We start from the raw sequence: 24,768 nt of genomic DNA on the forward strand, positions 1-24,768 counted from the left end.
TGCCTATGATAGATTTTATTAAAAAAAAAAACAAAAAACTATTGCAAACAAAAACCCAAAACAACAACAACAAAAAACTATTGCAGTAGGGGAAGACAGATTCTGGTATAGAACTGGACCCAATTCCAAATATGACCTGAACAGGGGGGATTTATAGCCAATAAGCAAGTGGAGTGGGAGGTTGGAGGGGTGTTGGGGAACTTTCTGGCTAAAGATATCACCTGGTGTGTGTGGGGAGGTGTTGTAGGGATGCCTATTGTGATAAGATCTCAGACTGGGAAATTCTAAATAAACTGATTTAGCAGGGTTCTTGCTAAACTGGATTCTAGAAGGAAGTACACAGAAAGGCCTCCTTGGGGAGAAGGTTTCGGGGGATCCTGACTAAAGTTTGGTCAAGCAAAGAATCTTTGTCAGTCTCCCCCGCCCCCCTTGCTCAAGTGAAGAAAAGAAATTCTTCTTTCCTCTGAACAATGTTAAGTCCATTTCTTAGGTGGTTGCTTTTAATCATTTAGAACCTTGGTGATAGTAGATAATGGCTGTTCAATACGAGACACAAGACCTTTAATGAGAGGAGTACCTTGAAGATAGGTAGATGAACACTGGAGACGGAATCGATATGTGTACCCAACTTCACAGACCTTCAGAGATCTACCAAGGAAGGACCTATTGTCCTTCCTTGGTGGTGTGAGTTAGAATGGCAGTGAAACATTTCTTCCTTCACCTCTTGAATCTTCCTGGTTACGGCAAAGATGTCCGGTAGAATGTTGGGGTTGAAGATGCACTCCTTACTTCCTTTTTTTTTTTTTTTAAGATTTTATTTATTTATTTATTTGACAGGCGGAGATCACAAGTAGGCAGAGAGAGAGAGGAGGAAGCAGGCTCCCCGCTGAGCAGAGAGCCCGATGCGGGCTCGATCCCACTGGGATCATGACCTGAGCTGAAGGCAGAGGCTTTAACCCACCGAGCCACCCAGGCGCCCCGCACTTGTTACTTCTGACCACTGGGCAAGTGCCCTCCTTCTGTAACCAGGGTCCTATGGAGAATGGCTAGCTGGGTTTCTTGTAGTTAGCCAGTCTCTGATTCGAGACCCACAGTGGTATTACCCAGGGACAAGGTTTCAGCAATGAATAGATGATTGATTCTGTCGTGGAATCTAACTTTTTGAGCCAGGTGATAAATTCCTAGGGTTGGTACCTAAAAAGGTGGCACACTCCCCCCCAACCCCCGCAAAGTCAAGAGGTCCTGGATGGACACAGGCCCAGTTTTGTGGCTGTTTTTTCCACCTCACCTTCCCAGGAACGGAGATCACCTATAGGAGGATCTGGGATGTCGTTCTTTTCTTTCTTTCTTTTTCTTTTTTTTAATTTTTAATTTTTTTAAGTTAATTTTTTTTTAATTTTTAATTTTTTTTATTAACATATAATGTATTATTAGCCCCAGGGGTACAGGTCTGTGAATCGCCAGGTTTACACACTTCACAGCGCTCACCCTCCCCAATGTCCATAACCCCACCACCCTCTCCCTACCCCCTTCCCCCCGGCAACCCTGTTTGTTTTGTGAGATTAAGAGTCTCTTATGGTTTGTCTTCCTCCCATTTCATCTTGTTTCATTGATTCTTTTCCTACCCCGCAAACTCCCTACATTGCCTCTTAACTTCCTCATATCAGGGAGATCGTATGATAATTGTCTTTCTCTGATTGATTTATTTTGCTAAGCATAATATCCTTTAGTTCCATCCACATCTTCGCAAGTGGCAAGATTTCATTTCTTTTGGTGGCTGCATAGTATTCCATTGTATATATATACAATGGGGAATATATATATTCCCCATATACCATATCTTCTTTTTCCGTTCATCTGTTGATGGACATCTACGTTCTTTCCATAGTTTGGCTGTTGTGGACATTGCTGCTATAAACATTCGGGTACACGTGCCCCTTCGGATCACTACATTTGTATCTTTAGGGTAAATACCCAGTAGTGCAATTGCTGGGTCATAAGGTAGCTCTATTTTCAACTTTTTGAGGAAACTCCATGCTGTTTTCCAGAGTGGTTGCACGAGCTTGCATTCCCACCAACAGTGTAGGAGGGTTCCCCTTTCTCCGCATCCTCACCAACATCTGTCATTTTCTGACTTGTTAATTTTAGCCATTCTGACTGGTGTGAGGTAGCATCTCATTGTGGTTTTTATTTGATACCTCTTGTTCTTATAGTGAGAGCGAGGTGACCCTGAGGGAGGGCATGGTTGTTTTAGAGAGAATTTATGAATGCAAGAAGATTACAGGAAATAGAGTAAGATAAAGAGATTTTGGGGGCACCTGGGTGACTCAGTGGGTTAAGCCTCTGCCTCCGGCTCAGGTCATGATCTCAGGGTCCTGGGATCAAGCCCCACATCGGGCTTTCTGCTCAGCAGGAACCCTGCTTCCCCCTCTCTCTCTGCCTGCCTCTCTGCCTACTTGTGATCTCTCTCTGTCAAATAAATAAATAAAACCTTTAAAAAAAAAAAAAGGAATTCTTAAAAAAAAAAAGAGAGAGATTTGGTAAGTTTGATAGGTAGCAAGGTCCAGTTGGCAAGGAACAGCCAAGAAGCATGGGTTCCCCAAAGTCAGAACCATCGGGAATTAGCCAGGGGTCATAGAAATAACCATCTGGTGGCTGAGGATAACCAGAAAATGCTGATTTTGAGGAGAGGGAAAGCTGTATCTGGAGGTGGTTTCTGTGTCATTGGGCTGGGTCTGAGAAAGGAGCTAGGAGGTGCCGTGGGGACATTTCCATTCCCATGAGGGATCTCCAGGGAACCCTGTAGTGGCCTGGGGCTTTTATGCTGGATTTAGTGCTGGTTTGGGAAGTGTAATGATAAATGTGCATTCTCAGAAGAGGGCCTGTGGTAAAATCACAAAGGGAAAGACGAGACCCTTGTGAGGATGGACTGGAATGGGTGCGGGGTTTTCTCACAGGGCTAATCACCTGGGTTAAAACGGTGGAGGGCAAGCTGCTTCCCTTCCTTGCTGTACATTTAGGGTTTTTCCAGGCTTGTGTTTCTGGCCGTTGAGGCCAGGGGCAATCGCTTGGTGCAAGTAAAAGCGTAAGAGTCCGAACGACTGTTCGTGTACTATACCCTGCATTTTGTCCTTTTCCGTGTGAGCCGTGTCAAATAAATCACATAAGGTGACTCAAGAGATGAACCCGGGGACTGTGGAGCAGCCATCTTGGTGTTTCTAAAGTCCATCTGAGTGGCTTAAATACACAGCTTTCCCCATCCAGTTCTTTCTAAGTCTGAAGCTACCATTTGGGCCTTGTGGATTTCTTTTATGATTGCCTGAGGAGCCGTCCTAAAATAGTGCTCTCTCAAGAAAAGTGAATAATCCCGCCGGGGGTCTAGGCCTTGAAAGCAGGATGCAAGGGCACTGTCCTAAGGCTTGGAACCTGCTTGGATTTTTTGGGGTGGGCAGGGAGCAGCCTGCTGATGCAGCGTACTTATCAGCCCATCTGTTTCTTTAGGTCGCATCTGAATTTTTCGTGCCGTGTCCCTTGGTTTTTACCATAGTCATCTACTGGGATAATACAGGTGCCTCTAGAAGTTCTGCTATTTGGGGTCTATTTTTAACTGGGGGACTGGCCGCTGTCGAGAATCCTCTCTGTTTTACATACCCAAGTCACGTTCTACCCCAAAGGCATAGCAGCTATCAGTATATATGTTAACCTTTATTCCTTCTGCTCTTAATGCAAGCCCAAGTAAAAGCAATTAACTCAGCAATGGGGGCTGATTTGACATTTGACAGGGCTCAGTATTCTAGCGGTTTACATTGATCAGTGATGGCATTTCCAGCCTGGAAAGCTCCATCGTCCTTAAGGAGGTAGGAGACATTGAAATGAAGAGTGAGGTCAGTGCGTGTGGGGGAGGGGGTGAGGGAGGGAGGCTTCTGAGGAATCTAGCCTGGGACATGATCATGGTCTAGTGTTAAGGACACAGTCGTGGGGCATCCCATTAGTGGCTGAGGGAAATAAGGTGGCAGGGTTTGGGCAGTGATGTAAGGCGATGTGAGAGGGAGAGAGTAAGATTTCATGAGCAATAAGTCAGGAGGCAGAAAAGTACTATGTGTTTCCATCAAGCAGTAGGATCTGTGCAGCAGAAGGAACATGTATGTCGAGCAGATGACCTAATGCTAAATCAAAGGCCGCTGGGACAAGTTTGGTGGTTCTAGCCCTTAAGGTTCTCAAAAACATCTTTGGATAGGTGCCCCCAGACTCCCGGGTGTGGGGCTGCCTCCTCAGTCACGGACTAAGGGGGTGAGGCGGTGGGAGAGAACGTTGGTTTAGCTACATCCTGCAGATCCTCCAAGATCCCAAATGCCTATCGGTTGTTATTTTCTTTCAGGGAGAGGAAAATGTCAAATAGGGGAGACTCGGTCTGTGAAGACAGTTTTACGTACAGCCAGAGTACCATGACCCAGATATCAGACTCACAGGGGCTTAGCTGAATTTTGTCACTGGGTGCTTGGTGGCCCTTTCTTGCTAAAGCCTTAGGAAGGTAGTTGGTGTCCAAGAGAGGTTGTCATGACTGTCAGAACACAGAAGGAGGTCATCTACATATTGGATTAAAGTGGAGTCTCCTGGGAATTTTAAGTCCCTCAAACTGGCATTTAGGGTGTGCGGGGAGTGCATTGTAGGAGCCTGCTGATGGCTCTCCCAGAGGAGGAGAACACGTACCGGGACTCCTTAGGAAGGGGAATTCTACACAAGATGGAACACAAATCGGGGGCTGGGAAGTACTTGGGGGGTTGGAAGAAGTGGCAGAGGGAATAGCATTAGGATTAGGTGCCAAGGCCAATCTGGATTTAAGAATTTGATTGACAGCTTCTCAGATCTGAGGCTGATGTTTTTGCCCACTTGGTATTTTTGATGGCCAAAATGGGAGTATTGCATGGATTAGAAGTGAGGATTAGAAGTTTTTTTTTGTCTAATAAGCCTTGAATTATCAGGTGGGGCCCCTGCAGAGCTTCTGACTTTAAATGATCGTGAGGAATCCTGGGGAGGGGCATGGAGATCTAGTTCTATCTTTAGGGGTTCTGTATCTATTTATATCCATAAAGAAGAGGGAATCCTGTCCCATAGTTGATTTAAATATTCAGTGAGGAAGGTGTTAGGTAAAGGGGGCAGAGGACCCCAAGGAAGTCAGAGCCCTAGGGACGGTAGACATGGAGGGGAGGAGTCAGGGACCTATAGAAAGAGACTTTCTAGGGCATAATGAACTTTTATCTCTTACTCATGAGAAGATGCCTTCCGAACAGGCTTCCGGGTTGGCAGAACTGGCAAGGAAGTGGTACCGAGCTTCAGGAGGTCCCATGGAAATGTTAAGGGGTGGAGACAGAGGCAGGCAGATAAGAGGTAAATTATGAAAACTCCCCGTGGGTAAAGTTCGGTGACTCGAGGAAGCAGGGCAGAAAACAAGCTGTGGCTAAGGGTAGAACACATTGCCCCGGAGTCAGTGAGAACTGTGGTGGGGTGCCCTTGAATGCGTAGGGTTATTTCCCCTTGTGAGTTTGGTGGCCGTTGAGGGCACTGGACATCTACTTCTTAGGGGGAGAGTCAAGAATTTTCTGGTGAGGACGGGACTCGGGTTTTTTCCGTCTTCTTGAGGCTTGGCATTCCCAGGCCCAACATCCTTCTTTCTTACAATTTCAGCAAGTGTCTTGATCGATGGAAGACGGTGATTTTGGAATTTGCCGTAGATGAAAACTCTCAGGTCTTCCTAGCTGTTTTAATTGCCGTGTCGTCAGCCAGCATTCTGTATTCCCAGTGGTTCTGAAATACCATCTTCCCAACGCTGGGCTAATGGCTGCTGCTTACACATGTCTGCATTTTGCCAGAAATATTATTTCTCTGGAATGTGTCAGGGACCTCTGGTCTGAGACCATTTCCAAAGCTTGTGGCCAGAGCTGCGGCTGTTTGCCAGTTCCAGCCCAGAGAGTTTCTGCCTATTGTCTTTAACTGATGGTGATCGTTAGGCACATTTCATCTTCGTTTATAATTTTGAATACATGACCAATCTATTTTGGTGAGAGAGACCTAAAGAATGGCTTCTGTCTTTCTTTTTCTTTTCTTTTTTCTTCCCTCATTTTCTTTTTTTTTTTTTTTTTTTTTTAAAGATTTTATTTATTTATTTGAGAGCGAGACAGTGAGAGAGAGCATGAGCGAGGAGAAGGTCAGAGGGAGAAGCAGACTCCCCATGGAGCTGGGAGCCCGATGTGGGACTTGATCCCGGGACCCCAGGATCATGACCTGAGCCGAAGGCAGTCGTCCAACCAACTGAGCCACCCAGGCGTCCCTCTTCCCTCATTTTCTAATGGGAGTTAGAGGTAGTCTGATACCCTTGATGACCTTCAGGTATGGTGCTCCTTTGACCTTTCCAAACCCAAAGGAGGCAACCCCAAGGCCAAACCATAGGTGGAGAAGTTGATCTAAATCCGGGAATCTGGAGAGCATGCCTCAGAACAAGCCTAAAGTAGCCAATAAACCTTTTCCATTTCTTTCAGGAGTCAGGAAAGTCCTCGACGGTGACATGTTAATTCTGACCGAGACCAAGGTTTGAATGGCGTCTCTTCTGTCAACCATGGCTTAAGGACGGGTAGGGGTCACGCCCTGGGCTTCATCTGCAAGAGATGGGGGTCTGGTGCACCTTCAAGGTGCAGGAAGTGGAGGCGCTGGGCGTGTGTTGGTGAAGGACATTTTGGGAGAGAGGGATGGGTATGAGGAAAACTGCAAGGCCGTGAAGGGTTCTAGAGGGTTTACTGAATCAGAACAGATTCTCTGAAGACATTGTTTAAGTACTTCTATAGTTTGTATGAGGTTTGAATCATTTAGTTACTTTTTGGCTTCTTCAGACCAAGTGAACAAAGCAGAGCATTGTGCATCAGAGAATTTTGTTTCTTTTGCCCTAAGGCTCCCCTTAGGTAGACTAATTTGGGCATATCCAAAGAGCCCCCCAGAGGGCTCACTGTAAAGAGAGTTTCTGGTGAAGTTTTGCTAATGAGAAAGAAAGTGGACAGCATTTGGCTCTAGAAGGATAGAGTCAGCAGGAGTTTTGAGGAGAGCTTTCAGCTGGTTGAAAAGCTCCCGTGTTCTTGACTAACGGCACCTTTACTCTTAGGAACAGAAGTACCTGGGACTCTAACCCAGCCTCTGTTCCTTACAGAGATGGGCCTCCTCAAATCAAAAAAGCCTAGGACTCATCTGGCCTCTGTTCACCCAGGATCTAACGCAGCTTCTTACAAACAGCTGCTTGCTTGGGACTCTGACCCAGCTTCTAGAGAATACTCAGAATCCTAAGAATCCAAATCCTCTCCGTGTTTCAGGGGACATTTATTCAAAGCAATGGGCTCTGGAGTCAGATTCATCATAGGATACCCAAACCAGCAAACAGAGTGGAGACAGAGGGTCTAGGTGCACACCGTGAAGCCAGGTTGTCACGTCTCTGAGTCTGATGCTGGTTCTGGTTCACATCTGGGTCACCGCACCAAAAACCACTAAGGAGAAACAGAGTCAGAAAGAAGTTAAAGCAGTGAGGATAGATTTTACAGGAAAAAAACTCTCAAAATAGGGAGAGAGACTCCAGTGAAGACCTGGGCTCAATTCCCAGCACAACCAGAACAAGGGGAGTTTATAGGCAAGGGGCCGGGTTGGGGGTGGTGGGTGGGAGGCATCGGGATGGGAAATCACTACAAGGAGCTGGTGAGTCTGGGGTGGGCTCTGGCTGAGGCAGGCGGTATCACCTGGGGATAGTGGGGATGGGGAGTATGATTGGATTATCAGGGATGGGGATTTCTCGCTAAACTGATTTAGCTGGTTTCTTGCCAAACTAGGTTCTATAGCAGCAAGTACACAGAGGGGCCTTATTTCTTCAGGGAAAAGTTTGGGACAATTTTATCCATTTCCACTACCTTTTCTGTGGGACCCCTCATTTGAGAAATGGATTTCTAAATGTTTTTAAAAATGAAAGTATAGTTGACAATGAGGTGTTCTATTACCTTCTGGTATACAACACGATGATCGAACAGTTCTATACCTGCACTGTGCTCACCATCATCAGTGGGTGGGCTTCTTTTTACTCTGAAATGTATGGTAGGTGTCAGAAATGGACAGCAGGTTTGTCTTGGTTTAACGGAACGCATTGCAATCTTTCACGATGTTTATTGCCAATTGGTCAATTTACAAAGGAGGATTTGAGGGGCGCCTGGCTGGCTTAGTCGGTAGAGCTAGGGACTCAGGGTTGATAGTTCAAGCTCCACACTATAGAGATTACTTAAAAAAAAAATCTTGAAAAAAAAAAAAAGTTTGAGTTTAGGAGCTTTTTAGTTAAGAGAGGGACCCAGGAACAGTGAATAATGCTCTTACAGGCCTGTGGTCAGCTTGGTAATTATTTTCTCTCCGTTGGAGGTTCCTCTCCTGGGGTAAATCCTACTTAAAGAGGAGGCATCCCTTGTGACCTGAACTTGAAGCCCCAGTGTTTGGGTTCTGGCCCCTGCAGGCTCCAAGGTGGGTTTGTACACCCGTCTGTCATGGGGGCCTGTGGCTCTGCAGGATCTGGCCAGTACCCAAGGCCTGAGGGGACTGTCAGGACAGCCACCGTGGGCCTAGCCTTCTGTTACCCAGCGTTAAACCTTCCCCACATTTCGCTAATACCATTTCATCTAGAGCCTCCCCCGACCCCGCCCCTCTTGTTTTCTTGGAGCCTTTTTGGATCAAAGCGCCCAGCTTCACTGTGAGCCCCTGAGGGGTAGTGAGGGGTTGTGCAAACAGGTGGGGATTAGAAGCCAGGCCTGGGGTGGGGGCGGGGGTCTGCCTCAGCACTGATTTACTGGGCGATCTGGATCAAGTTGTTTCCCCTCTTTGGGTTTATCTCTTCACTGGTAGAAGGAGGGTTCTGGTTCAGGTGGTGGCTGAGGTCCCCGTAAAAGCCACATGCTGTGGGTCAGAACCAGGCCCTGGACCCCCACCGCCATCCTTGGCTGCCGCCCCGCCCCTCCCCCTTGGCCTCTCAGGCTCCCGGTACCAAGACAAGGCATAAACAAACAAGCCGAGGTAATTTCTCTCTTCCTTGGAAACAAAGCTGGGGTGGTCTGGAGAGGCCTGCAGAGAGAGCCAAGAGTGCCAGGTGGAAAGGGGCCAAGGAGGCCTCGAAGATCACTTCCCTGCCCTGCAGGGAACATCTGAGGACACCCAGGCCAGATGTGTTGATTTTGCGCTCTCTTTGGTGTGAGAAAATCCCCATCGGGAGCATCTCCCTCTTCCGAGCTAAGCCTGCCAAGGGGTGGACCCCAGGCTCTGCTGGTCTCATCGTCTGCCTTCGGATCACATCTCCTCTTATGGAAGAGCCCCAGCTGCTTCTGCACTGTCAGCCGAGCGCTGGGGAGCCGGCGGCTGGGCTCCGCGGCACACTCAGTGTTTGGGCTCCTGCCAAGCCCCTGCCGCCCAGCCTCCTGCGGCTGGCCTGCCCCCCTCCCCCCTCAGGGACTCTCTGGCTTCCTTCCTCTATCGCCACCTGCCATTCCCCACTGAAGAGCCCCTTCTCGATCTGGGCCCATTTTTTCAAGTTGCTGCACTGTAATTCCATCCGGGCCACATCTTCCCCTGGGACTGGCGCAGCCAGCCCTCCTGGGTTTGTTCATGGTGGGGCTGCCCTCCTGGGGAGAGCCAGTGGTCCTGATGAGGAAAATCGGGTGGTCTGGGCCTACAGAGCCGCCTAGGTGGAGGCTGGCTTCCACGCTGAGGTTAGAACCTGCCAGAAATCAGAAATCGGGATGTTGCTTGTACTTCCCCAGTGTGAGAAGTGCAGAGCTTGGGATGGGGATTCTTCTCCCGGTGCTCTGGCTGCCCCCTGGCTGTAGGCATCCGACACAGAGCTGGTGGCCCTGTAAGTGCCCACTGCACAGGACATTTGCTGTGTTCCTTGCAGGCCCAGGAGGAGGCCGGGCTCCCTCTCCCTTTCCAGCGTGACCTCAAAATCCCTAAGAACCGACTGCCCGGTTGGAGTTGAATCAGCAGATCAGTGCAGTGGAGTTGGGGAACCAGGCACAGAAAGTGAGTTCCCACATCTTTGGGCTGGGATTGGGAGCTTGCCTCAGCCCAGAGGTGCAGGAGGCAGTGAGAACTGGCGTGGCAGGTCCCCTTTCCCCAGGCCTGGGGTGAGGAGGGGAGAGCAGGCCTGACTGGGAGCCCCGGGGCAGGATTGAGGTCAGAGCAGAACAGAGATAAGGGATTTCAGCTGTTCTTCTGCACAAGTGGAATACCCATTCCTCCCCAGTTTACTTTTGGAGCAGGTTACCAGGCGGACAGAGGAGATGGTTCTAGAAAGGGCTCTGAACGTGTTGTAGCAGTACATGTTGTAGCAGTGTCAGGTCTGCATGTCTGTGCTTACACTGATGAGGAGTTGGGGTTCCCCCCCCCCAAGCCACAGACCCTGCCCTGGGCCACAGGTGGTCTGTGCCACTTGTCTGGGGTGCAGGCCTGGCAGGCCGGGTGACCCCACTATCTATTTACTGAGGCATCATTAGTGCCTCCTCTCACGGCCACTCCAAAGCTGTAACGGGGACTCCTAAGAGTACCCCTGACACTGAGTGGCATCCTGGAGAAGGTGCAGGCAGAGGACAGTCATCTTGTCACCTAGCTGAACAACAGAAGCAGTCCCAAACAAAACCCAAAATTGAAACTGTAATTTTTACTGGAACATAATTGAAAACTATAACATAAAAATATCTCTCATCACCAGAGATAGAGAGGACAACTGGAGAGGACTGGTCTTTTGCTCTGGTGAAGGCCTGATGGAAAATAAAAGGCCCGGACAACCCCTGGCCTTTCCTTGGAGCCCCCCTCAGAGTGCCCATGGCAGGCGGCTGGAGGCAGTGGAGAGAGAACTGGGGGAAGGCCTTGCCCCTCCGCCTCTTTGGGAAAGCTGAGGAGAAGCCAGAGGTCACAGAGCGTTGGAGGGCTGGCTTAGAGCCGCCATAGCCAGGCCAAAATGAAACATCTGCTCCCGGTTTCCCAGGCACCTGGCTGGGGGCAAGTGGGAGGTAGGAGGTGGGGGGAGAAAACTGAGGCAGAAGCACAAATCAGCGCTCTGCACCTTGGCCCTGAGATGGCCTCCGCTGGCACCAGAGGGGGAGACCAAAAATAAATAAAAGTGACGAACTTCAGGGAGGGAGGGTGGTGGACCCATTAAAATACAGTGTGTCCAGCGTGAGTAGAGAAGAGCCAGGGGAACCCTGACGGAGGCCAATGGCCTCCAAATGCAAACAGCCGATGGGGGGAGGGTGTGGGGTCGGGGCCGTTTGTTGGAGGGGCTACGGTGGGGTTGCTGGCTGAGTCTGGGTGGGCTCTCCATGACCCTGACTTTCTTTTGTGCCCGGCAAGTCTACAGGCCACAGATCTAGAACTAGGAAGCCCAGGCTGCCCTCTACTGGTGATTCCTGATAATGACCACACACAGCCGGGCTGGACCTGCACCCAAACCAGCTGGGAGCAAACAAGCCCCCAGGAACCACCAGCAGTGCCTGCGCTCCAGATCAGGCCTCCCTCTGGGAGGCTGGGAGCCTCGCCAAGTCTTGGAGCAGGCTTCTCCGTCTCTGCCTGGCCTGCAGAGGGGCCTGGGATGAGGGTCTCTGGTGCTCACTTCAAAGGCATGGAGAAGAACTTGTTCCCAGACTTGCAGCGGACCTGCTCAGCATGCGCACGCAGCACCATCTCGGGGTCTTCAAACTCATCCACAATGTTCTTCCCCCGGAAGACGAGAAAGGACAGTCGCATTAGGGGAATCAGGGACCCAGAGGGCACTGTGAACAAGATCAGCCTACTAAAATCCTTCAGGGGTTAGGTAGGCACTGCGGAGGGAGGCTGAGGGACGCACAGGCTCCATGCTTAGGAGTCTTGTCTCATCAGCTCTGCAGTCTGGGGAGGTGGGTCCTATCATCCCAACTTTGCAGAGGAGGAAGTGGACGCTCAGAACCCGATAAAGCTGGAAGGGGGATGGGGTCTGCTGGGGCCTGAAACCAGGGCTCTTTACCCCATGGCCTGACTAGGCCAAGAGCAGAAGTGGCTCTATCCTCCAGCACACGCTTTGTCTGGCTTGCAGCATGTTAAAAAAAAATTCACATTAGTGCCAACATTTGAAAATGAGAGATTGCATGTAAAAGTCTGGATTTCTGGTCTCCCTTGAAAAACAGAAGTGCTAGCGACACGGTCCACATCCCTGCATAGCAGCATCCCCCACTCTCCTCTTCCAACGGTGGAGGAGTCCCGGCTCCTCTGAGGGCCCTGATGGGAAGGAAACCTGTCTCACCTACTTAGCAGAACAGGAGGGTTACCAAGGTGGTCGAGCCTCACGCCTGGCACGGTTCACTCATTTCCAATACCTGCTGGTCCCTGCTGCGCACCTGAGCCTTAGACCTCTGGGCAAGGGGCTAGGACTTCAGGAGAGGCCTACAACATTCTCTCAGATCAGTGGTGGAGGGCAGTGCTTCTCAAATTTTAGCGTGCATGCAAGTCCCTAGAGATCTTGTTAAAATGCAATTCTGATTTCTTAGGTCTGCGTTTAGGTCTGCATTGGGGCCAGAGTCTGGTTGGCTAATAAGCTCCAGGGGCTGCAGCCAAGGGACTGCCGTCTGAGTAGCAAGGTGAGGTGATAGGGGTCTCCTCGCCCAGATTCTGGTTTGCACACATAATCCTCAGGGCCTGTCGCCAACCCTCCCACTCCCCAACACATGGCCTGTCACTGCTGGCGCTGGGCGCCCTCTGTGCTCCTGCACTGCGAACACACCTGTAGTTCCCGCAGGCACCGCCCTTCTAGCTGGAGACGTGCGTCCCCCACACACCAGGCCAGACTGACGTGGAATGAAGGGTCCTGTGGAGGAACAGCAGGGAGGCAGGAGGTCGTCTGGATGCCTTGGCAGGTGCAGAGGTTACAGGAGGTCTGTGACCGTTGTCACGGTATCCTTGCCGGAGCCCTGGCCTGCTCCATGAGGGTCTAGACCCTCAGTGCTGACCAGTGTTGTTCCCAAGCACCCTCCGCAGATGAAAGAGCTCTGGGTTGGCCCCAGCTGTGGACTGAATTGTGTCCATGACCTCTCCCCCGCCCCACCTGCCAGATGCCTATGTTGAAGCCTCAACTTCCAATGTAATGGTATTTGGAGATGGGGCCACTGGGAGACAATTAGATTCAGAGGAGCTTATCAAAGGGGGGCCGTCGTGATGGGATTTGTGCCTGTATGAGAGATGGCAGGACGCTGGCTTCCTCTTTTTCTACCATGTGAGGACACAGGGAGAAGATTGCTATCCGCAAGTCAGAAAGGGAGTTCGCACCAGAAGTGGACCAAGACGGCACCTTCATTTTGGACTTCTAGGCCCCAGAATTGTGAGAAAAGAAATTTCTGCTGTTTAAAGCACTCCATCTAGGGTATGTTGTTACGATGGGCTCAGCTGACTAAGACAGTCCTGCTTCCAGAGGCTTTCCCTTAACAGTCATTAAATCTGGGACATGGACGAGAATGCAGGCTCCAGCTCTATTTTCTGATCTAGAACATTTCAGTAGATGACATACTTTCTAAGATGAAGTGAACAAAAACCAAAATGTCTAAAATTATGAGTAATAATCTCCATTGAAATTCATACTCCTATGCCTCAGCAAGGTTTTAAAAGAATACATCAAGCAAAACCAAGGGCCCTTTAAGGACCTGATACTCAGTTTGGAGTCAAATACCCCTGGAGGGCATGGGGTGTCCCGGGTGAGGTAGAGAAAGGCGGAGGAAACCACCATTCTTCCTGGTGTGTCAATTTCACTAAAAAAAAATCTGGGAAAACTACTCTTTCTTAAAAAAGAAACATGAACATGGATCCATATGGAGCAGAATGGGTAAATCTTGTGCACACTGAAGATGAAACAAGAGATTTCTATGAAGCGTCGGACTTCGGACGGGCTGCACCCGAGTGCGCCCCTGGCTCCTCTACTCCCCTCTGTCTTGGAGGCCTGTGTCCTCTGAAGTCTGGCATTTGGGACGATTCACGGGGGCAAGTTCTGGAGGGCTCTTCAGTTTGCCTCTAACAAGGGCTCCTTTGAGGATGGTTTGTTTCCACTTTCAGGCGGGCCAGTGGAGAGGAAGAGGCTGTTTATTACCTGGTAGAAAGTAGTGAGGTCAAATTCCTCCATGACTCTGTCTACCTCCGAGACCAGGTCCAGGAACTGGGGGTGCCCGGAGGTGACCTCAAGTCCAACAAAGGTCCTGGGGGTGGGCAGAAGTGGAGATAACGTGGGCATGAGATGCAGCCCCTGAGAATACAAACCATCGGCACTGGGGGTAGGGGAGGCGACAGGAAGAAGTCAGGTCAGAGCTGAGGGTTCTCCCTCCTCCCCTTTTGGGTGCCTCCCTTGCCTGCGCTCTGAGCTGGCTCTTTCCTCTGTCCCTAAACCTTCCTTCCCCAGTTCTAACCACAGATCTCTCCTCATTCCTGGGGGCTCATGACCCTCAGTGAACTCCTTCATCTGCCCCTGCCACGTGTCTACAACCGCTCACATCACTCCCGAGTCTGGACTGTTTCTCAGGGATGAGGCTCCTGGGCACCGGCTCCCCTCCCCGCAGCTCTCAGACATGCTCCCTCATCTTTAAAAACCCTGCCATGAGCCCACATCTTTAGCCAGACACCCTCCCGGTCTCAGTGAAACTTATTAGATGACTTGCCTACTATCACTCTCTCTAATCCCTCACCTCCTAGTTTCAACCCACTCCACCACTTCTGAAACATGCTGGGCTCACTGGTGCCTCACGACTGCCCAGTGATGGATGTATCAAGGGCAGGCGTGTGACGGCATAGAGAGGTCATGGATATGACGGTATGAGCTAAACATTCAACTGGGGGCGGAGCTGGGCAGGGGCCCATGTTTTTTTCTAGTGGCAGGCTTTTGTTCACTTTACCAAGATGTTTTTCTCTACCTCTGCCCCCCTCCCCTCCACGTTCCTCTGGTTATTTTTCTTAATGAAAGGTTCAGATTTGGGAACAGCTGCTTTTGTAGTCATAGAGTTGGTTAAAACACAAACAAAGAGGGTGCCTGGGTGGCTCAGTCGTTAAGCGTCTGCCTTCAGCTTAGGTCATGATCCCAGGGTCCTGGGATCGAGGCTCACATCGGGCTCCCTGTTTGACAGGAAGCCTGCTTCTCCCTCTCCCACTCCTTCAGATTCTGTTCCCTCTCTTGCTTTATCTCTCTCTCTGTCAAATAAATAAATAAAATCTTTAAAAAAAAAAAAACACAAACAAAGAAAAAACTGGGAAAGACCAGGCCAGAAACAAAGCACCCTTTGAATCTTTACTCCAAAGAATCTTGTAGAAGGAACTGGGGGCAGACGGGGAGACCCACCTGGTTTTCTCTTGATTGGTATAAATCTTTACCCGGTTGGCAGTAAAGAAGAATCTGGAATTTAGAAGAGGAAAGACCACGTTTCAGGAAGAATAATAAGAAAAAAAAATCTGAAAAGTTTATATTAAAAAAGAGGACTTTGAAAATACCGTTAACTCACTGCACCCTTCATTTTGTTATCCTATTATACAGGTGGTATAACTGAACCCTAAAATGTTAGAGCTGGACAAGGCCTTACGTCATCACCCAGCTGAAGTGACACATAACTTCATCCAGATGTTGGCGGAAGTTTTATTAATAGCAGTTCATCCCAATGAACAATGAGACTATTTCAATTTTACTGCCGGGAACTGAGAAAGTCTTATTCATCAAAGAGGTGATAAGAGACGAACATTTCCCATGCGCCAGGGGCTGAGCTGAGGGCTCTGCGGGCATGAGCTGAGGGAATCCTCACGCGACTCCGTGACGCGGGCACTGTTAAACTCTGCCCATTCCACAGACACGGAAACTGCGGTCAGGTGAAGTTAAATTTGGTGAGCCATAATCTTAACCTCAGTCTGTCTGATTCCAAAGCCCTTGCTGTCACCTATGATGCTTTAATGAGGGGAAGTGGGTCTCTGTTGGTGTGCAAATGGGGCAGAAACACCTGCCCGCCCACATACCCACCCAACCCTCTGCTCAGTTACACAGGGCCCATTGGGTTCAGTCAGTAAGTCCTTTCATTCTGGCTGGTTCCTGCTGTATTCTCTGAGACACTAGATCTTAGGGGGGGCCCTGTGGACCAACCTGGCAAATCCCACTACAGGAAATGATCACTGATGGCCTCCAGGCCAAGGTTCCATGTGACGGAACACAACAACCCAGCATGCCGGGCAGAATCTCACAACATGTCCGGGGCTCAGACTCAGTGAACTTTTGGCCTCCCATCAGCCTTCAGCTTCCTAATGCATCTCTTCTGGGGAAAATGGAAGGGGCGACAGAACCAGCAGGAGCTTGGTTAAGCATCAGGTTTACCCAGAGTTCAGCAAGGGACTTGACAAACATCCTGAAGTGGACACTGGAGGTTTGTGCCCAACTGTGAGGGTTAATGTTATGTGTCAACTTGACTACCCAGAAGGATGCCCAAAGGGCTGGTAAAACATGAAATCTGGGTGTATCTGTGAGGATGTTTCTGGAAAAGATTACCATTTGAATTGGTGAAAGGAATAAAGCAAATGGCCCTCCCCAGTGTGGGAGGGCATCGCTCAATCCATTGAGGGCCTGGACAGAACAAAAAGGCAGAGGAAGGGCAAACTGGCGCTCCTATGCTCTCTGAGTGGAGACATTCATCTCCCGCCCTTAGACACTGGACATTGACTTCCTGGTTCTTAGGCTTTTAGGCTCTATCAGGACTTATACCATCAGTCATCTCTTACCCCCAGCGCTTCCCCCACCCCCACGCCTGATTCTCAGGCATTTGGACTCAAGGCTGAATGATACCACTGGCTTTCCTGGTTCCCCAGCTTGTGGATGGCAGACTATAGGATTTCTCGACTTTCCTAACTGCGTGAGCCAATTCCTATAATAAATCTCTCTGTATCTCTATCTCTGTCTCTATCTCTATCCTAGTGGTTCTGTTTCTCTAGAGAGCCCCAACACAGATTTCGGTACCAAGAGTGGTTCTAAACCAGGATTTTAAGGTTCAGTTTTCTGAACTGGTTCTGAGGCTTCTGGAATTGGCTCTCTAATCTGATTGGATTCAAAGACACTACTGACTATTTCTAGTAGTAAATCGAGCGCTGGTAGTCCACGTGGGAACCGATTATAGAGACGTGTGCGATATCTACGCCGCATCATCCCAGGCAACCATCTATTAGAAGGAGCTAAGTGACTGTATGATACTTTCTAACAGTTTGGGGGAAACTACGGAATATAATGACATTGGTTGTTCGCTCCTAATGTGGCCAAAGTGCTAAAAGAAAAAGGTGAGTTTGGGGATTCGAATTCTGCACTCAGGCAGCATCAAGGACCTAGGAACCTCTAGGTGTGCCCTGATAGGGAGACCCTCCTGTCCCATAGCCTCAGGGCTGTAACTGCAGAAAAATCAAAGGTGGAACCGAGTGCTGTGATTGGCTGAATTACACCAGTTGAACTCCCAGCTGTGCTTACTGCTACCGTTTAAGTGAGGGCACTGCCTGGGAAAGACGGGGGATCCTTTGGAAGGGGCATGTGTGGGAAGCACTGAGCCCCTAAATTCTTATGAGCTTTCCTTCCCAGTGGAAGTGGCCCCCGACAATAGTGGTTTGGGCTTTGCCACCTCCATCTGTGGGGACTCAGCCGGCACTGAGGGTTACCCTGCAGGAGGATGGTGAGGCTCCTCAGGACCCATTCCCGCTACCCCTTTGTTTCTATTTTTTTTTAAAGCTGTTTTATTTTATTTTAATGTTTTGTTTTTTTTTAAAGATTTTTTTTATTTATTCGACACAGAGAGAGAGAGAAAGAACACCGGAGCAGAGGGGAGGGACAGGGAGGAGGGATGGAGAGGGAGGGAGAGGGAGAAGCAGACTCCCAGCTAAGCAGGAAGTGCGACTTGGGGCTCAATCCCAAGACCCTGGGATCATGACCTGGGCTGAAGGCAGACCCTTAACCGAGCCACCCAGGCACCTCTTCCACCCCCTACTTTGCTTCTAGACCTATAACTAAAGTCCTGGCAGTCCCCTAAAGGTGAGGTACAAAGCGGGACTCGTGAGATGTGCCATACTTCAAAGCACTACCTGAGTATTCTGATCTACATGAGCAGAAATCCAGGGAACATGTGTGGTTATTAAAGGTGTGGGATAATGGTGCAAGCCTCGTAGAGTTGGCTCAGGCCGATTTCCTGATGCGGGCTCATGAAGCAGAGATCCGGTGTGAATGCCGCAGCTCGGGGGATGGGAAAGGACCTCACAGTTTGCTGGGTTAGTTGCCTGAACCGTGGACCAAGGGGTGGCTCCAGTGAGGGAGCTGGAGACACCCAAGCTGAGAGGTGGGTGTAGTTACCATGGAAGGCAGCAGAGCCTCGGGCAGGCCTAGGGTACTGGCTAATTGTCAGGGAGCTCCGAGAAGTGAGCTAGACAGGAAGCCTGCAAAAGTCTCACTTCATCTGTATAAGCAGAAACAGTGCAGGCCAAGTGAACAAAGTCTAATCCGATCATAAAAGGAAAGTCATGGACCCTCAATTTCCAGACTTGAGCCAGTTTATGGACCTAAGACCCCTTGAATGCAGGGGAGGGCCGGTCCCTTTGAGGAAGGACCCTGGTACACTACTAAAATTTTATAGTTCATTTTTTCCCTAGTCTTCTCAAAAGGGACCTATGGCCTTTTGCCAGGGTAATTGTGCATTAGAGAAAAGGAAATAATCAGGCCTTCTGGGAACTACCAGATAAGGCCGTGAACTAATTCCAAGAGACCAAAACATCACTGTGGCTCTCTAGTCAGAGTGGGGGCTCATGGAGGCCAAGTGACCTATGGAATTTCAGCTCAGGCCGGTCCCGGTGGGCCCCCAAGCCCGCCCTGTGGTTATTTCTCCAGTTCTGAAAGCATAATTGGAATAAACACTCAGCGGCTGGCAGAACCCCCACACCTGTTCCCTGACCTGTGGAGCGAAGGCGATTATGGTAGGGGAGCCACCGGAAGCTACCGGAACTGCCTCGACCTAGGAAAGTAGTGAATCAGAAGCAATACTCCATCCCTGGAGGGTTTGCAGAGATCAGTGTCACTACCAAGGACTTGAAAGACACGGGGGAGGGGATTCCCACATCTCCATTCCACTCTCCTCTCTGGCCTGTGCAGAAGCCAGACGATCTCAAAGAATGACAGTGGGTTAGAATAAGCTTAACCAAGTCCATGACATTGATGATGACACTGTTGATTGGGCCTAATGAGTGGCAAGTAGCCACTTCTCCGGATTTCACAGAAATCTGCCAACCAACCCCTCTTGTCCCAGGAAACTTGCACTGGAGGGCTGTTCTCCCATTTTTTTGCTGGCGGAGGAGTCTCTACCCTGCTACCCCGGGGGTACACACATGCCCCAGGCCTGGCCAGTCAGAACACAGCATTCCCTCAGTTCCAGTAACAGAATCAAAGGTGCACTGCCCACTCTTGGCCAGAGGCTCAACAAGACAAACTTGAAGAGGCCACCTAGCCTGGCTTTCTCCAGGACACAGAGGTGGAAACACCGTGTGCTGGCAAGGAAAGCCAGTCCGGTGACCTAGGTGCTGTTCTCTGGTCCCACAGGCAGCAAGAGGATAAGCGACATCTGGGCTTCCCAGGGACCAGTAATTCTAGCAATGGCCTGTGGGCAAAGTTTCCAGAGGCCCCAGTAAGGGACTTGTCCAGGTGAAAGACCACTGCGTGCAGAGGAGCCCAGCATCATGGCTTCCTGCCACAGGTTTCGTTCTCACACGGTCCTCACAGCCCAAATGCATGCAGTGTGGTGATAAAGTCCTTTTTGCCAAAGTCATGTGGCCCCAGACCCAGCTGACATTCCACCTCTACCCAGAGAACAGAGTGGAAAGCAGGTAACTGAAACAGCCTCACGTAGAAGGGGACAGGTTCTGCTACCTGAACTCACAGATGGAGAGCCTGTTAGCCAAGTCAGACCCATCAGTGTCGTTCCTGACTTTTACTGAAGCTCTTAAAAAAGAGGGCTGGCTTCCCAGACTGGTAGACTGGCAGCCTCAAGCTGCCAGAGGCCTCTTTGCCTTTGTGAGGAGGAAGCCCACACAGAGAGGGGCAGAGCTAAGAGATGATGACAGTCAGATGCCGTCTTCTGGTCACGCCAGTCCACTCGCACATGAAGCCAGTGTGACTTCTGAACTTTTTAGTTATACCAGCCTATGAACTCCCCCTCAGTTTAAGCCACTTTGGGCTGGATTTCTGGTATCTGTGACCAGTATGTCCTGACTAACAGACATATTGCTCCATCAGTTTGGTAGTGATGATAAAAAAACGGGGGTGGGGGGAGGGGGGAACTGAATGAGGTGGAGAGAGAAGTTTTAGTCCTAATTCTCTGGCTGACTGAACTGGAACAAATCCCTTCCTCCTCTGGCCCTCAGAAAGGGCTGAAGCAAACGGGCAGTTCCCTACCTGGGTGGAGTTCGTCTATGGAATTCCTGGGCCTGAGGCCTCCACACTGGGAGAGTGGGGCTTATGCTAGAAGACTTCAGTTTTTCTCCTACACAACTCCACATCCAAGCTTTTGAGTAACACCTCTTCTGAAGCAGGGGCTCTGCAAAGAAAACCACCAACTGGATGGCTTCTTGGGCTCCTTCTGGAACCAACACTCAGAGGATCCCTCTCTCCTCCTGCTCAGTCATTCAACAAACATCCATTTGATGCCTATACTCAGCAAAGCACCTGGAGCAGAAACATGGGGAATTCAGAAAGAAGGGGCGTTCCTGGGCCTGCGGGAGCTTGGCTCCCCAGGGGACAAGGACCAGATAGGCATGAAATGAGCACGAGGGTATAAGCTGCCCCAGTATGAGATGATCCCAGGGACTGGGGAACTCTGGGGGAGATGCCAAATTGGAGAGCCTCTGGGAAGGAGCAGGGCTTTGATATGGCCAAGTACAGGAGGAAAGGCATTCTGGTAGGAAGAAGAGATATGCAAAGTTGAGGAAGGAAAAGTTTGAGGCTAGCCAACCAAGCCAGAGGCGGGGTCTAGGTCCCATCCTTCCCCGAGCACCACGCCAAGGCCCGCATGACCTCATTTCACTCTCATAGGTCCCCTTGGAGGCGGCTACCACTGCTCCCATGACCTGCCCACAGGTAAGGATGCGAGGCTTCCAGAGCTTCTATGGCCGTCCAAAGTCACCCAAGGCGGGGTATATGGTAGGCGGCTCCAGATGTTCAGTGTTCAACCTTCAGGTCTGGTCTGCTGGCTAGGGTAGTACGCCCCACACCTACACCCCCACAGTAGCTTAGGACAGGAAGAGGAGCTCAGGGGAGGAGAAGCAGAGGAAGCACGAGGCACTCACCGCTGGAAGGAGGCCAGGCGGTCCTTTAGAGCCTGCACGAAGGGGACGATCCAATGATGCCGCAGCACCACGCTCTGGGACAGGCTGACGTGGAATGCCTCCATCTGGACCAGCCGGGGGACATATGTCTGGGCGTGGGGCAGCAACATGTCCAGCAGATCCAGGAAGTCCTCCCTCGTTTCATCTGGAGGCAAGAGTGGATAGGGCGGGCCAGTCTCTTAGCCAGGGCCGTGTGGCTGAAGGAAGAATCCCAGAAGGCAGAGAAAGGCCTTCGTTACTCTGGACTTTTGGGGACAATTACTTTGAGAGCAGCCTAGCTCTATGTATTTTAATATGATTTTTGTGGTTATAGAAGTAACACACATATGCTCACTGTAAAGAGTTCAAGTACGAAAAGGAAATATGCAAAGGAGAAAGCAGGGCCTCCTGAAATCCTATCACCTAGAGCAGCGGCCTCCAAACTGTTTTGATCACCTGGGCCATTAGGAAACAAACTCACAAGCATCCCTGCAATAAACGTGTATTTATTTATGTTACAAATGTGCATGTTACAAAATTATGTCCACTGTAAAATGTACACTCTCGAGAATGGAAATTTTTTTTTATTTATTTAAAGTTTATTTATTTTTTGGTTATCTCCATACCCAACGTGGGGCTCGAACTCACACCCCTGAGATCAAGTCGTATGCTCTTCTGACTGAGCGAGCCAGGCGCCCCAAAAACAGAAACTTTAAAAAGATGAGATAGGGGGCGCCTGGGTGGCTCAGTGGGTTAAAGCCTCTGCCTTCGGCTCAGGTCATGATCCCAGAGTCCTGGGATCGAGCCCCGCATCAGGCTCTCTGCTCGGCAGGGAGCCTGCTTCCGCCTCTCTCTCTGCCTGCCTCTGCCTACTTGTGATCTCTCTCTCTGTCAAATAAAAAAAATAAAATGTTTAAAAAAATGAGATAAAAAGAGATATAGAAAGAAGTTCTAATACTTTTCTTCCAAATGGGTCATCTTGACCTCTCCCCAGGGGGCATACACCCCACTTTCAAGACCACTACCCTAGAGATCAAGACGGTTGGAGTTGGATGCCTTTCTTCCCAGCCTCTTCTCAGTGCTTGTCCTAGCGTACACGTTTTATTTGTTGAAAAGATGAGAGTGTACCATTCAAACTGTTCTTCGACTGGCTTTCTTCATGTAACACTACAGGGTGGACAGTCTTCCTTTCAGTGCAGCGGGCAAGCTCACGGTCACTGGTCCACAGAAATCCATAATCACAAACAACACTTCCTTTATCAGTCCCTATTAGACGTTGACTCTCCTGATAAATATTTAGAATGCTCCTAATTTTTCACAAAGATGAAGAACACCACGACGACCACCGCTGAATGTTCACAGATTCTTCTTTTTTAACCAAATGTGGGCCTGGAGCTGCATGGGTAACTGCTTGCGCCCTGTGTGTTAGTCAATTTATCCCAATGCCCTGGTGAGCAGGCAGTGTAGAGACTCATTCTTCTGTGGATGGGGAAATGGAGGTTCTAAGAGTTGACCTGATTAACACAAAATACTAAGGGCCACCACCTACTCTGTGTATTGTGATAAGAGCCTGACATAAATAGGGGGCCTGGGTGGTTCAGTCGTTAAGCGGCTGCCTTCGGCTCAGGTCATGATCCTTGGGTCTGGGGATCGAGGCCCAAATAGGGCTCCCTGCTCAATGGGAAGCCTGCTTCTCCCTCTCCTGCTCCCCCTGCTTGTGTTCTCCCTCTCTCTGTGTCTCTGTCAAATAAATAAATAAAATCTTAAAAAAAAAAAAAAGAGCCTGACATAAACAATCTGATTTAATCTTCACAAAAGTCCTAGGAGATACAGATTTCTATAATCCCCATTTTAGAGATAAAGACACTGAGGCTCCGGGCGCCTGGGTGGCTCAGCGGGTTAAAGCCTCTGCCTTCACCTCGGGTCATGATCCCAGGGTCCTGGGATAGAACCCCGCATCGGGCGCTCTGCTCAGCGGGGAGCCTGCTTCCCGGGAAACCCCCCCAACTTGTGATCTCTGTCAGTCAAATAAATAAATAAAATCTTTAAATAAAAAAAAAAAAAAAGAGGCACCTGTCAGTCTCAGCCTCTCGCCCTTTAGACGTTACTCACATGGCACATAGACGTGGGTAGCCCAGTTGCCCCGCTCATGGGGGAAGGTGCGCACCCGGCCTCCATGTTTTTCCTGGTCATCCTCAGGCTCTCCCTCAGTGTCTAGGAACATGTGCAGCACACTGTCGGGTACTGGCAACCTCTGGCTGGGGAGAGGGCTCTGGGAACTGCAAGAGAGAAAAAGGAAATGAGCACACTTAGCCTCCTGGCATTCTCTACCTCTGTAGCTACAACAAAAGTCGTAACCCCTTATCCAGGGAGATTGTGTGCATCCATTTCCCACCAGGTGCTGCAGGCAGCTTCTAGATAACCACAAAACTCTTTCCCCAGTACTGTCTCACTGGGGTCTTGCAACAGCCCTGGGAGGCTGACTTTAGCTGGGGGCCTGGTTCCCACGGGAGACTACTGGTCAGGCAGCACAGTGTGGTTCAGAGGTCACATTCCCTAGGTAGACAAGCCTGAACTGGAGTAGCGCTTCCTAGCTTTGGGGTCTTGGGCAAGTCATGTGCACTGTGTAGGCCTCAGTTTCCTCATCTGTAAAGTGTATCCCGACCTGATAGAGCTATTGTGAGATCAACAGAGATACCACTGCTTGAAAGGCACTCTTAAAAGCACCAGGCGTGGCACTTGAGAACAGAAGCTCCACGAAGTCAGACTTTGACTGTTTCGTTCACTGCGGAGTGTCCCAGTCCGAGCCTGGCGCAGAGCGGGTGCTCCATGAGTATTTACCGGATGAATGAAAACACTCTCCAAATGTGGAAACGGACCTAGGACGATGCTGTGGGTGCGTGCCAGGAGATCCCCGGCGGCCAGCGCTGGAGGCTGGACCCGAGGCCACGTTTCCTGCCTCCTCACCTTGGCCTAGCCAGGTGGGGGCACTCTGGGCCTGTGTCCAGGGCTGTCCTCCGGACCCTCCTTTCCCGCTGTGCCCCTCTTCTTTCCCTGGCGAGCCGCCCGCATCATTGCCCCTTTCCCCCCAGACGCTCGGGTCCCGTCGAGGTGTCGCGCGAACCAGCACCCTCCCGAGAAAGATCTCCTCGCTCCTTACCGCCGGCAGCCTCCAGCTCCGGGTCGCGCCTGGGCCCCGGCCGCGGCCTCGGCCTCATCCTCATCCTCCGAGCCGCTGCTGCTGTAGCCCACCAGGGGCGCGGCACTCATGGGGCCTTCACCACAACAGGCCGTATCCGCGACCGATCGCACCCGGAATTCCGCTGTGCCGGAAGTGCCCTCCCGGGGGCGGAG

The 24,768-nt window shown here is 50.3% G+C and overlaps 1 protein-coding gene across 4 annotated transcripts; it reads right to left on the reverse strand.

The window, feature by feature from the left end:
* Window positions 1-10,697: 10,697 nt before the first annotated feature.
* Window positions 10,698-24,743, reverse strand: USB1 (U6 snRNA biogenesis phosphodiesterase 1). Of its 4 annotated transcripts, none has more exons than XM_032854347.1 (7): window positions 24,575-24,743; window positions 23,527-23,693; window positions 21,397-21,580; window positions 15,401-15,454; window positions 14,165-14,270; window positions 12,812-12,895; window positions 10,698-11,769 (listed from the first exon to the last, which is right to left on the reverse strand). In XM_032854347.1, exons 1-7 carry the CDS (start codon window positions 24,682-24,684, stop codon window positions 11,665-11,667), a joined length of 810 nt encoding a protein of 269 aa, XP_032710238.1. In that variant the 5' UTR covers window positions 24,685-24,743; the 3' UTR covers window positions 10,698-11,664. The 4 variants fall into 4 exon arrangements, with proteins under 4 accessions (XP_032710238.1, XP_032710239.1, XP_032710240.1 ...); XM_032854350.1 differs by having other exon boundaries at window positions 11,676-12,010; XM_032854348.1 differs by lacking the exon at window positions 15,401-15,454.
* Between the last annotated feature and the right edge of the window lie 25 nt (window positions 24,744-24,768).

The sequence above is a fragment of the Lontra canadensis genome, unplaced genomic scaffold, assembly GCF_010015895.1.
Source record: "Lontra canadensis isolate GAN:19392208 unplaced genomic scaffold, GSC_riverotter_1.0 scaffold8, whole genome shotgun sequence".
Lineage (NCBI taxonomy): Eukaryota > Metazoa > Chordata > Mammalia > Carnivora > Mustelidae > Lontra > Lontra canadensis.